This window comes from Daphnia carinata, chromosome 3 (assembly GCF_022539665.2).
Source record: "Daphnia carinata strain CSIRO-1 chromosome 3, CSIRO_AGI_Dcar_HiC_V3, whole genome shotgun sequence".
In the NCBI taxonomy this organism is placed as follows: domain Eukaryota; kingdom Metazoa; phylum Arthropoda; class Branchiopoda; order Diplostraca; family Daphniidae; genus Daphnia; species Daphnia carinata.
In genome coordinates, this window is record NC_081333.1 from 8,067,697 (window position 1) to 8,079,755 (window position 12,059).

The 12,059-nt window shown below is 42.7% G+C and overlaps 1 protein-coding gene across 11 annotated transcripts in view; it reads right to left on the minus strand.

Moving 5' to 3' along the window:
* Positions 1–12,059, minus strand: part of LOC130685630 (uncharacterized) — a 58,356-nt gene that overhangs the window by 1,940 nt on the left and 44,357 nt on the right. For all 11 annotated transcript variants that reach the window (XR_009420715.1, XR_009420714.1, XM_059494655.1 and 8 more), the window contains exons 3-7: positions 3,130–3,287; positions 1,764–1,992; positions 1,218–1,649; positions 1,047–1,140; positions 342–545 (exon numbers count right to left, since the gene is read on the minus strand). Coding sequence is in view for 9 of the 11 variants with exons in the window: in XM_059494655.1 (XP_059350638.1) it covers positions 342–545; positions 1,047–1,140; positions 1,218–1,649; positions 1,764–1,992; positions 3,130–3,287 (1,117 nt within the window). In the remaining 2 variants the exon portion in view is untranslated. The remainder of the gene's footprint in view (positions 1–341; positions 546–1,046; positions 1,141–1,217; positions 1,650–1,763; positions 1,993–3,129; positions 3,288–12,059) is intronic.

Consider the following 12,059-nt stretch of genomic DNA (forward strand, 5'->3'; position numbering starts at 1 on the left):
TTATCCCACATGACTCCCTTTATTGAAAATTGGCAATTTTTTTGTTTGTATTCCTTCCCCCTTTTTTTCGTTTGTCTACTTTGATTTTAAAAACAGCGACCGTGCGGATGGAAACGACGAGGCTGTGTAGGTGGACGCCAACCATAGGAAAGGGAAAGTTCGTTTCACGTTAGGGAATATAATAATGAATGTAAAAAAAAAAATATCGTGATTCAGTGCGACACCATAAGACCATAAAACGTGTCACCCAGGTATAAAAAGATGCGTTGTGGACGTTCAGCTAGTTTTATAAACAGTTTTGTGCAATGGGAAAAAAAAAAATAGGCGTCAAAACCAATTACCCATTCCACTGTCGAAGCTTCGCGAATGCCACATTTGATGGGCCTGCATGGGATGTCCGTGGGACAAGGCGGCCTGGTATGTGCCTACGTGAGGAGTCATCTTCATCTTGATTTCAGTTCCACTCTCTTTGACCGGCTCCTTCGTGTTCTTGTTCTTGACAAAGTTGGAGACGCGAGCACGTAGACCGCAGTAATAGGGATCGTCTGTTCAATCGGGATAAAAAAAAAAGAAAAAAAAAAGCACGAATAATGAAACCATGATTTCATGAACGGGGGAAAAAAGTAAACAAAAATAAATAAATGAAAAAGAAAAAGTGCAACGACCCATACACAATTGATTCACAAAGTACAAAAGATACGGTAAAAAGAGAGAGGTTCACTGTCCCGTCCTTGCCAAGTCATCATTAACGAGTGGAAAGCTGCCCTGCGTCATTATCGCGGTAGCTAGTACCTTTACGAAACCAATCCGTTCGTCACACACACACACACATGCATCAGTGAAAGTGCCTCTGTCCAGATTGGACATCGACACAACATGTTGCCACACGCGAAATTGCTACCGGCACTGAGTATCCAATCACGCCAATGTTGAGGGGAACAAAGCCGCAACACCTCGACACGGTTGTTGGATCGTTTGTTCATTAATACTAGGGTACGCACTTGCGGCGCTGATGATTCGTTGTACTTAATTGTAGAAACTCTCACCGTATTTTTTGTCGGTCGACAATAGCTTTTCCTTGCTGGGACGGGTTGTGGCAAAGGCTTTGTATCCGTTCTCGTCAATCTCGTCGTAATCCGGCTGCAAAAAAAAATCAAGGATTTTTTCGTTAAATACGCAATACAAAATCAAAATTTTTTTAATCACGGCTCACTCACTTTTGGAATGTTGGAGCCATAGATGCCATTATCGCGTGGTGGCAGCTTTGGTGGTTTGTCGCCACGTTTAGTACCAACGACGCCGTTAGAATTGGCCGGAGCGGAACCGCTTCCGTTGTTGCTGTTGCCGTTGTGCGACGAGCTGCCGCTCGAGCCGCTGCCAGCCACACTGTACGGGTCCTCGTCGGGGATCGGGATGCGCGGTCGGTTGCGGATGTCGTTGCGCTTACTAACAGGTGGCATCTTTGATTTGAGCATATCCATGGCCACAATGTTGACGATCATGACCCAGCAAGGACAGTTGAGCAGCTCCATATCGTTCTTGGCGAAGGCAATGGCCGTGATGCATTGCATCTCCAACTTGCGGCGGTCCGGGTAGGCGCGTTTCAGCTCGCGGGACACGTTCTGCTGGAACTTTTTCATATCAAACAGCTGCGCGACGATGGAATCGTGACGAGAATAGCAACGAAATCAAGGAAAAAGAACGGAAGAACAAACGGAGATTAGTTTCACAGTACGACAGATGGCTCTGAATGTTTCTTTTACCAGGTAACCCTTGCCGAATTCCAAAGCTCCTTGCGGCAGCTTAAGGATGTCGTTGCCGATGCCGTTCTCATCTGAAGTGTTCTTGATGTAGATGTTGCTCTTGGAGACGCGCTTGATGTGGATGTTGCCTTTCTCGTCCATGCGCACCTTGGCGCCCTCGCCGATTTGACGCTTGGCCTCCTCGGTCCGGTTGTCGCGCATCGGGTTGTCGAAACCGTTCAATCCGATCCTATACGAATGAAGGGCAAAAAGCGAAAGGACGAATTAATATCAATACAGGCCTCCCGCTTATACGAGCACATTTAATCATTTTGTAAATCAAATTGCTGAACCGAAAGTTCCACCGTTATCATCAGCTGTGGCATTCTTTGGTTTTTATTTCTTATTTTTTTCCATTTGGCTGCATCTCGATTTGTGTGTCAATGGAACGTGGGGGCCTGGAAAGGCTCTTTTTTTTTCCTTATAAGGCCGTCACCTGGCGCGCGTCGCGTAGGCATCTGCTGCTAGCCCGGCAGATATTTCTCGCGTTTTACCGTGGCTGTCTCGCGTTTTGGCTGGATGCCACGGTTTTCTTTCTCTTCAATGCGCAGGATCCCGTTTGACACATTTGGTTACACGTACACGAATCCGTGTAAAGCGGAGAAAAATGGGTCACTTTGGCCAAGTGAGCGCGCAACAAATAGATCAACGCGCAGTGCGTGCAGCGGAACAAGCTGGTGAAAAGAGTTGGCTCTATTGCGTAGTTGTCACTCGAGTGTGGTGAATGCCCAATCGTATGTACATTTAGCGCGATTCGATGGAAAGGAAAGGAAAAAAAAAAAAAAAAACGCAGACACGAGAGAAATGTCGAGAATCAACTTTCGCCCCCTCGAGCTTGATTCTTCAGCGATGAGGGGACGGATAACGACCGTGTACTCACGGGACGATTGAGGCTACGCGGAAGAAGTCGACTTCCCTATTTCACGTCATGGCGCAAGTGGCCGCCGTCCCTCTCGTCATCAGCAAAGAAAAAGTCGGCAGCGCGTTTCACACGGTGCGCGCTTGCGCGTTTTGCTTGACCGCTCCTTCGATGACTGACTACCATCGCTGACCAACTTCATATCGCATGCAAACAACGATGGAAGCAAGAAATGGACACAGCGACAGCACAAGAAACGGAAGAGATAGACGCCACTTTTTCTTCCTTTAAATTCTTTGAATCGAAAGTTTGTTGGCCCTCTCTGCTTTTTGTTGATTGAAGGCTCGTTTACGCACTGGAGGTTCGGTCGGTTGGAAAATGATACGGCTGAGTAACGAGAGGTGATTGGCCAGGAATAATATGCAAACAAACAAAAAAAAAAAAGAGAAAATGTAGTGAAATGGTTACCGAAAACCGTCGAATCCATCGTCGCTTCCGTTAATCTGAATGGGAATGGCCCTGGCGTACGCTTTGGCCACACGACGATTGCGCTCCATGACGATGAGCTTGGCCCAGATTTCGTCGTCGATTTGATGCCATTTGTCCAGCACCTCTTGGATGTGATCCTAATCAAATCAAATACAAAAATAAACAACAAACGTCAATAAAGAATTTCAGCGCCAGCAAAATAAAACCACAAAATTTTCAAGATAATTCTATTAGCACCAGCCATGGATTTACAATCAAGCAGAGGCGCTGAATCGAATCGAGTCACGCTCCGTTGATTTAGAAAGTCTCAACAGAGAATTATTAACAACGGTCGTAAACGGATGCGATCAGTGACGATCACAATATTGAACGTCTTATACCCACCCTTCGTTCCCTTTTTTGTGCAACGAGAAATCGATATCGTCCGTGCATTGGAGAGGAGACAAACAATGAAAAACAGAGGGAACGCAGCTTCCATCTTCACGATGCTCTTGTATGGCCATCACCCAAAAGTGAAATGTTTGAGGCACGCGTTGAAACATGAAGACATATTTCTGTTCATCTTTCTTTTTCCCCCTTTCAAAAATAAGAAAGAAGAGATCGGAATCGACGATCCGTGAGCCATGACCGCCGTCCGGAGTCAACACGATCCCGAGCCACACAATAAAAGTTCCATCAAAACAAACATACAGAGAGGGAAAAAAGCGTAAAAATTGAAGGGAAATAAAAAAAAAAAAAAAAAAAAAGACAAGAGAAGAATAGAAAATAAGGCAAAAGACGAGTATGCACGTACAATAAAAAAAAAAAAAAGAGAGAAGAGAGGGAATCACGCGACGTGGCCCCAAAAAAAAGTCACACGGACTCGGCGCGTCCCTGACTCAGCAGTCAGCGCTCGTTCAAGAAAACACGAAAAAGTGAAAGGATCTTGGAAAAGAATATCTACAGCTAGTGCAAGTGTCTATCTTCTCTTTCTATTAAAGTCGATATCGGGGGGTCGTGTAAAAAAAAAATGGAGAAATAAAAAAAAAACTAGGGGAAAACAAGACACAAAAAACATGACTGCTGGGAAAGAAAACAGACGCGGACATGACTTTCGTTTCGTTCCGACACGTTCGAATGGCGCGCCAATTGCCAGGCAGAACCGCGAGATGTGGATGAAGCAAAATAAAATAAAAAGAAATTGCCTTTTTTTCATATTGCTTCTAATGGTTTCTTGTGTTCTTTTCAAGTTGAAAAGGAAAGGCCAGAAGCTTTTCAGCTGGGTGGTAGCTAGATAGGGATAATAGTTCATCGTCACTTGCTTTGTTTTTTTTTATTTAACAGGCTACCCACAGAACCGAGAAATATGACGCAATTTTGGGCCGGTAATGTTCATATATTTCTCGTCTGACGGAATCGCTTGGCTGCATGGAATATCCATTTAAAAAAAAAAAAAAGGAAATACAACAGAAAATGAAATGAAACGAGAGACATAAGATTATCTTTCCACGCGATGCCCACTCTGTCCTTGGATAGTTGACAATTTTTTTTTTTCTCGTGACATTTCCCTGCTATTATTACGCCTCTCTTTCTCTTTTTCTTTGTCGTCGTTTTTTGTGTTTTTGTTGGATTTTGTTGTTTTTCCCCCTTCCTTCCTCTGAACAGAATGTGTAATTAGATGAGCTCGGAAAGCTATACATCTATTCGGCTTCTTTGCTCTTCAATCTCCATTCTCTTCCGTGAAGTCGTGAACCTGACGCTTGACCCGCTTAAACATAAATACACGTCACAACCTCTTTGAGGGGGCAAAACCAAACACGAACGAAATCTACGGTTACTTCTAGAGTCTAGCCTCTACGAGGTCTCGAATGCGCAGTTCACATTTATAATACGCTACATAGTCATTTTCTGTCATCGAAGCATGACGAATAGGCAACGGATACGGGCGGAGGAGCGAGGATGGAAGTTGTAACTACCCAATTCCGTCATTTAGACCCTTTCACTTTCCACCATTTCCTGGTGTGCTTTATGAAAGGGCGCTTCGTTGTCGTCGGACACGAAAGCAAAACCATTCAACCTTCCAAGTTGACTTCCTCGTTTGTTCCCACCATAAGATCATTATCGTGTCTCTCAGTGTCTTTTGACTTTCCACATGGTTCATGAAGGAATTCAGCGTTTGTCCCTTGGCAATTTTCGGTTACCGAAAGTCATGCCATTTCCTCAGCGTTGTCGAGTTCGCTGCGCTATGGTTTGCCCATCGAAAGTACAAGTGGGTACCAGATTTTAAAAATACCTATAACCTTGATATTGAGAAATATGTCGACATTTCCTCTTGACCAACTGGCATCCATCAACTGTTGCGAGAAGTTTACACAAGCCGTTCCAGTAGGTTCTATGAACTCTGAACACGAAATGCCAAACACACAATTTCTCCCCCCTATTCTTCTCTATTTAACTCGTTTTATTTTCCTTTAGACTACGCATTGCCACACAGAAATCAAAACACACGCATTACAACCCACCCACGTTCTTCTGCCTCCCACTCCCATGTTCCTGTCTATTGTGTTGATTTCAATATTTTCTTTTTGAATGTGTGTTAACCTTCGCTGCGGAAGAAAGATCACCGACAAGAAGAAACACAACAAATTGCGGAGGTTACTGTTCTCGACGCGGGTCTTTGCAGCCCCCCCGCCATCAGCTTTAGATACGTGCATTAAAATCCCGGGACCCCCCCCACCAAAAGAAAATCCTCCCTTCATCTTTTATCTCCATCTCCATCTCTCAGCCACCTACACAGATCTTTTCCCTAAGTGAAGTCGATTCACTATAGGAACACGTTGTACGTCTAACGTGTGTATAATCTCGTGTTTTTTTTTTCTTTCTTCAAATTTTATTTAGTGAACGCGTACTATATTGCGCACACACAGCTTAGGAGGGGGGGTGTCCAACCGATGGCGGATCTTGACTTGGCAAGTGGAGGGGGGTCCTTCACGGTAGGTACATAATAACTACAATATACTATATGGCCAGATTTCTCCTCTTTTCTCTTCTGGAGTTCCACACAGGACGGGGGAGAGAAAAAAAAAAAAAAGGTCACGCACGGGGTGGGGGGAAAAAAACGAACACAAAAATGTCGATTGTTACGTCGACCAGCACACAAAACACAACAAGGACCACTATATGGTACCATCATCTCTCTTTTTGACTGCTTTTTTTTTTCTGGTCCTCTTGTTGTGTCTGCGTGTGTTATGCCGGCCTCTCAAAGTCAGACAAATAGATGCGAAGGCCCCGTATATATCAGATGGAGTTGAGCGATTATTTACGTTTTTTACCTTTGCATAGACGTATTCACCCCCGTCGAGAGCCGAGGAGCTCTCCGCGTCCCCAACTAATAAACCTCTTTTCCACTCGTAAGTCATAAAAGTTTACGAGCTTTCTCTGGGAAATGTGAATAAGTAGACAGACACAATAAGGAGTGTAGGAATAAATAGGGGGGATATTTGAGACAAAACGAGTGCTCTTTCTGTGACGACGAGACAGTGGCCCTTTTCCCGTGTTTCGTCTATTCCTTTCGGTTCCTATCACTCTCAGCTCGCAATAATATCAGCGTGAATGATTGGCTAGTCCGTTCGGATCTTTATCCGACTGAGGAGAAAGGTCTGTTTAACGTGCGTGACGTCACCTGCGCCATGGATATGTGAAACGGTACACAAATGCTATTTCGTTTGGAAAACCAAAGAGAAAATTGTGGGCTTTTTCTTTCCTCAATTTAAAAAAAAAAAAAAAAAAAAAAAAAAAAAAAAAAAAAAATGTTTTCCCTGGAAATGATGTTTCTTTTTCGTGGCTAATAGTTTGTATTTCCCACATTGTGTAGCGGCCGAATCCATTTGGAATTGAGAGTCTCAATCTCCTCGACTGACTTTTGTAGCCTACTCCGCCTCTCAATTTCTCTCTTCAAAATCTTATTGCATCTTCCTTTCCTATTTCTCTCTTTTCTCTTCTACAACGCCCCCACCTTTTTTTCCTCTCTTTCTGCTGGACAAACAAAGTTAACATTTCGTAGACAACATTAAAAATAGAGAAAACCATTTTCTTTTCTTGTTTGGTTTCCTTTCGCTGTGTGGGAAGGATAAGAATAAAAAAATGGAAGATAAACAAGAACAAAAATGCCTCTATCATCGTCGTTTAAAACACACACGGACGCGCGTGCTCGGTCAGACATGGGCCCCGACAGACACGCGAACACCCCCCAAAAACAAAGATGAAACAAAACAAAAAATGGTTGAGAGATGAGAGAGAAATCGATCAGATGCCTATCCACTACCCTACTATCTCTTGAATCGGCGTGAACAATGAACAGAGGGAGAAAAAACGATGACGAAACACAATAAATAAAAAAAAAAAAGAACAGGGCCACAAATGTTACCGTGCATCACGACCGTTGTATGTCCGTTTGTACGGAGGTGCGGGCTATCTGTTTATTTTTGTTACGAAAATTCTTTCCCTAAGGAGAAGGGGAGATACGTTGCACTACACGCGCGGCGCTTTCTACATCACAGATTGAAATGGGGCAAAAAAGAAAAAAATGACTAACAAAAATGCGAACTGACAAGTAAAACCTGCGAGAGAGTTCCAATCGCTCCCAATTGGAAGCGGAATCAATATAGCAAGTCATGTGAAACATTCATTTCATGCGGCCAGCCCGGATGTGACAAGCCCAGCAATAAGAATTAAAATAAAACGAAAGAGAAAAGAAAAATTTCGAAGAAATAATCCAATGAGAATGCAGCTGTTTTAATAGGTAGCGACAACAGCGATAGCATCCAAAAAAAAAAAAAAAAAAATAAATAAATAAAAGAGAAAATCCATCCAATAAAGGTAAGACTGGATGATGTGTGAATGTAGTGTGCTTAAAATGGAGAGCCAGTCTTAAGTTTTATAATGGCTGACATGAAAAAAAAAAAAAAAAAAGGTGGAACTGGCTTTTCTCAAATGGCCTGCAGTTTCGGGAAAAACGATAAGAAGATTGAAGGGAAAAACTTTCACTTGTTTCGGCGAGCCAAGTTCATCAACTCTATCGCTATCAGGGCGAACAGACGGTTCGTTTGCCAGATTTCCCTTATTGGCATGCAGCAATAACAATAATAACTAAAGCAAACAAAGAGTTGCCAAGGAAATCGATGGCCTCAAGATTCACGCTTGCCTTCTGCTTAATTCCATCTGACATCACCGTTATTCGTGAATAAAAACGGCGATCTATATGGGTCGTGATCGAACGGGCGATGATCGACGATGGCGAGAAGTAGACGAAAAGAAAGAGGGAAGGATGGAGAATGTCTTTACGTGGGCGTTCACACCAACAGTTCCGACAATTGAGAAAAGAAAAAGTGATAACAATCGCTGCGCCCCGCCAGTTAATGACGAATAGCAAAAAAAAAAGTACGTGTAAATGGTAAAAAAAAAAAAGGGCGCAAGACGTACTAAACACCACCTTGAAAGGTCATACCGTGTTTTTCGCATCGACAAAAGAGTGAAAGGATTTTGTCTTTGGATGAAAACTGGCCGTTTTCAAGGCGATTCTTCGACTGTTTCCCTTTTTTTCTTCTTCACGTGTTGCCCTCCCTTCACATTAAATCTATTCGGGCTCCCCTCTACTCGGCAGACAAAAGACGAGTTCGTCAGCGAGAGAAAGGTGGGATAGATAGCACACTCACATACAATGATTAGGCACACCAAATAGATCTTAAATGCAACAACAATGGGGCAATGAGACGGCTGTACGGGTCGTTCCAAATGACACACACCATTTGGAACTGGCCGTGTTTTCTCTCTCCTCTACCGAGAAACACGACTCGGAAAGTGAAAGAAAATGAAGAATTAAAAAGAAATGAGAGGGGGAAAAAAAAATAACAGCCCCAGCAGAGACCGTGTTAATGGGACGCATTCCGACATTCGTGACGCCCGCTGAGCTACGGATGGGGTGGAAAATAAAACGGAACGAATTATCATAGAGGGTCGTAGTAACTGAAAAAAAAAAATAAAAAAAAATCCCATTTTCAACTTTAGCTTTAAGCTTTTTCTTTTTCGTGTAGGTCTTGCAAGTTACGGCAGTCATAGCAATCATACCCGGCTGCTACATTTGAAGGCGACCCGCCAAACAATGACATAAAGGTGAGGTTCAACATAATATTACGTGAGAGAATGAACTTGGACAGCCAAAGAAAGAAAACGGAGACAAGCGAGTAATATGTAAAGTAAAAAAGGGGTAGGAATAGGGCGACAGCCGGGAAAAAGGTGTGATAATTTACAGTCACCAGCCAAGGTGAGCTCGACTACGTTACAAAGGAATAAATGATAACACAAGAAATAAAGGAAAGGTGTTCAAACTCGAGAAAAGAACACCTCCATCAGGTTTGGTGGCTAACATCGAGAGCAACTCATTTCCCTTTGTTCCGGGGAACATCATATAACCAAACACTTTGAGTCTTTTGTGTCAATAAGCCTTGAACTTTAAACAGATCCTGGTTGTGTAGAAAGAATGAATCATTGCATAGATCAACGCCCTTGGTCGGTTTCGAGGGGAGAAAGAAAAGATCCTTATTTTTATTTTATAATATCCAAATGAGACACGACCGAAAATTTCGAAACCTAAAATTCAAACATACTTAAAAACAAGTCGCCCCCGCAAGCAGAATGAGAGACAAGATAAATCTCTTTTGTCTTGCGTAATCCCCTTGGTGGATGGCCCTTTCACTGGAGGGCCACCAAACATGGGCCTATAATACACAGGATGCGGGGTTTCTTCTAGCTTCACGCCAACGTGCCGAGCTCGCATTCACGCAGGTGAAGCAACGGGTGGATAGAGGGAAAGAAAGGGCAATAATTTTCCGAAGACGAAACCAAGATTTGAATGAATTAAACAGCCCTTTTTTTTTTGTTCTCCAAGAGAAGTTTATAGGAAAAAAGTTTTTTGGATTCTTCTTTAAAAGGGATAAAGTTCCGCTGAGATTTTGAAACGCCCGCTGAAGTGAGTCAGCATGCAGCAAATACCATACGAGAGAAGAAGAATTACAAAAGACAAGAGGTGAAATAATAAATTCAAGATAAAAAAGAAAGAAGAGAACCAAGGATAGGCTCATACGGAGGAAATCTTGACAAAGATTTTTGGCTGGCGTGTGTGTCTTTGCCGCATTTACAACATTAAAATTTATGACATATTTTTTGTTTTTTATCTTGGCTGTTGCCAAGAGCTTAACGCAATTCGATTCACCATCCAGTCTCTCTTACGTATGAACAGTAAACCGTCGAGGTCATTTTTATGGAGACAGCATCCTGTGAACCGCCGTTTGGCAATTCTGTGTCAACACGCTTATCTCTGATCTTCTTCGGCCTCCAAAAAGAGCAAAAATAAAAGAGAATTATAATGCCATTTCTTATGTTGATGGAAGAGTTTGCAAAACCTTGCCGGGCCCCCCCTTTTTTTTTTTTCTTTCCGTGCATCAACGTCATGTAACACTAACGGTGAAAGGGCAAGAAACCGCTCAAAGCGGCAGACGAAACAATTCAACGAGCGAAAACTGTTATAGCGTGCGTCAATTAGTTCAAGGAAAACAACAAACACACGGAGAACGGAGAAGGGTAGGTACAAGGTTTGAAGATAACCCACACAACCATTGTAGGTTCATCATCAGTGAAATTTGTTTTTTTGGCTCAGAAAAGATCGGAGAATGGAAACAAGAAATGCCAAATCTTTTGACAGATCAGTCGCTATATTGGGCTCAGATAATCACGGACAAAATTTGCATACGGTTGCCACATGCAGTACATAGATACCTGGATACCGAGAGACCTTGTAAAGAAAGGGAAAAAAAAAAAAAAAAATAACAACGTAAATCCCCTTTGGTCAAAGTGAATGTATAGCCGAGAGACAAACCCACGGACCCCAAACACAAGTCAAAATAAAATACCAGAAGGAAAGGAAAATGGTAACTCGTTAGATGTTGTTGTCGCTATCTGAGTTTGACTCGACTATAACGCAGTGGATGGTTGGCAAGAAGAAAGAGAAGAAGAAGAAGAAAAAAAAAAAAAGAGAGAGAGAGATCGGCTACCTTTCTCTATTCTAATACGGCAGGTTGGATTGTCAAGGTAAACTGGTCAGAGAACCCTCTCTCTTTCTCTTCGCCGCACCAGCAGAGTTCTTTTTTCCGAAAAACAACAACAACAAAAAACAAAACAGGAGAGTCGTGGTAACCCTGGCGACCGAATGACGACGATGACGGTTGTCGGATTCATCTTTTGAGTGAATGTTTGCTCCATCATTTCTGGAGCTGGTGGCTGATGATTGAGGGAAAGAGAGAGGTACAACGAAGACCCCACGCGTTCCGCCCATTCTCTGCCCTTTTTTTTTTTTTTTAATGTTCTTTTTTTTTTTTTACCTTGGATGTGAAGCTGATACCTGTCTCTATTCGGTTGTAGTGTACAGGAATATGCGGAAACATGCTGTGCACACCCCAATTACCATCCAGGCGAAACAAAAATCGTAAAACACTACCGACAACTTCGGCAGCACCATAACAGCACCAGCAAATGAGTTATTTTGTTTCTTTTTCGCTATAGTTCGGTTCGTGTTTCAGATTTTTTTTTTTTTTGGTTTTTGCTAAGAGCTGCACACACAAAAAAGGAGGAAAGTAAATGGCCAAGGCTAATGGTGAAAGAAAATATGTTTTATGTACGAAATAGGCAAAGATTTTTTTTTTTTTTTTCATTTTAAAGAACCGACTGCAAATCCTTTTTTAAAAAGAGCTATTTTCTTTCGGTCTAGTCGAGGTCGCGCGCGCAAAAAAATAAACTATTCGCTTCTTCGTAGAACTTGTTCCCTTCAGGTGATAAACACCCGACCATTCGCACTGTTGTAAACTACAAGCTTTTCG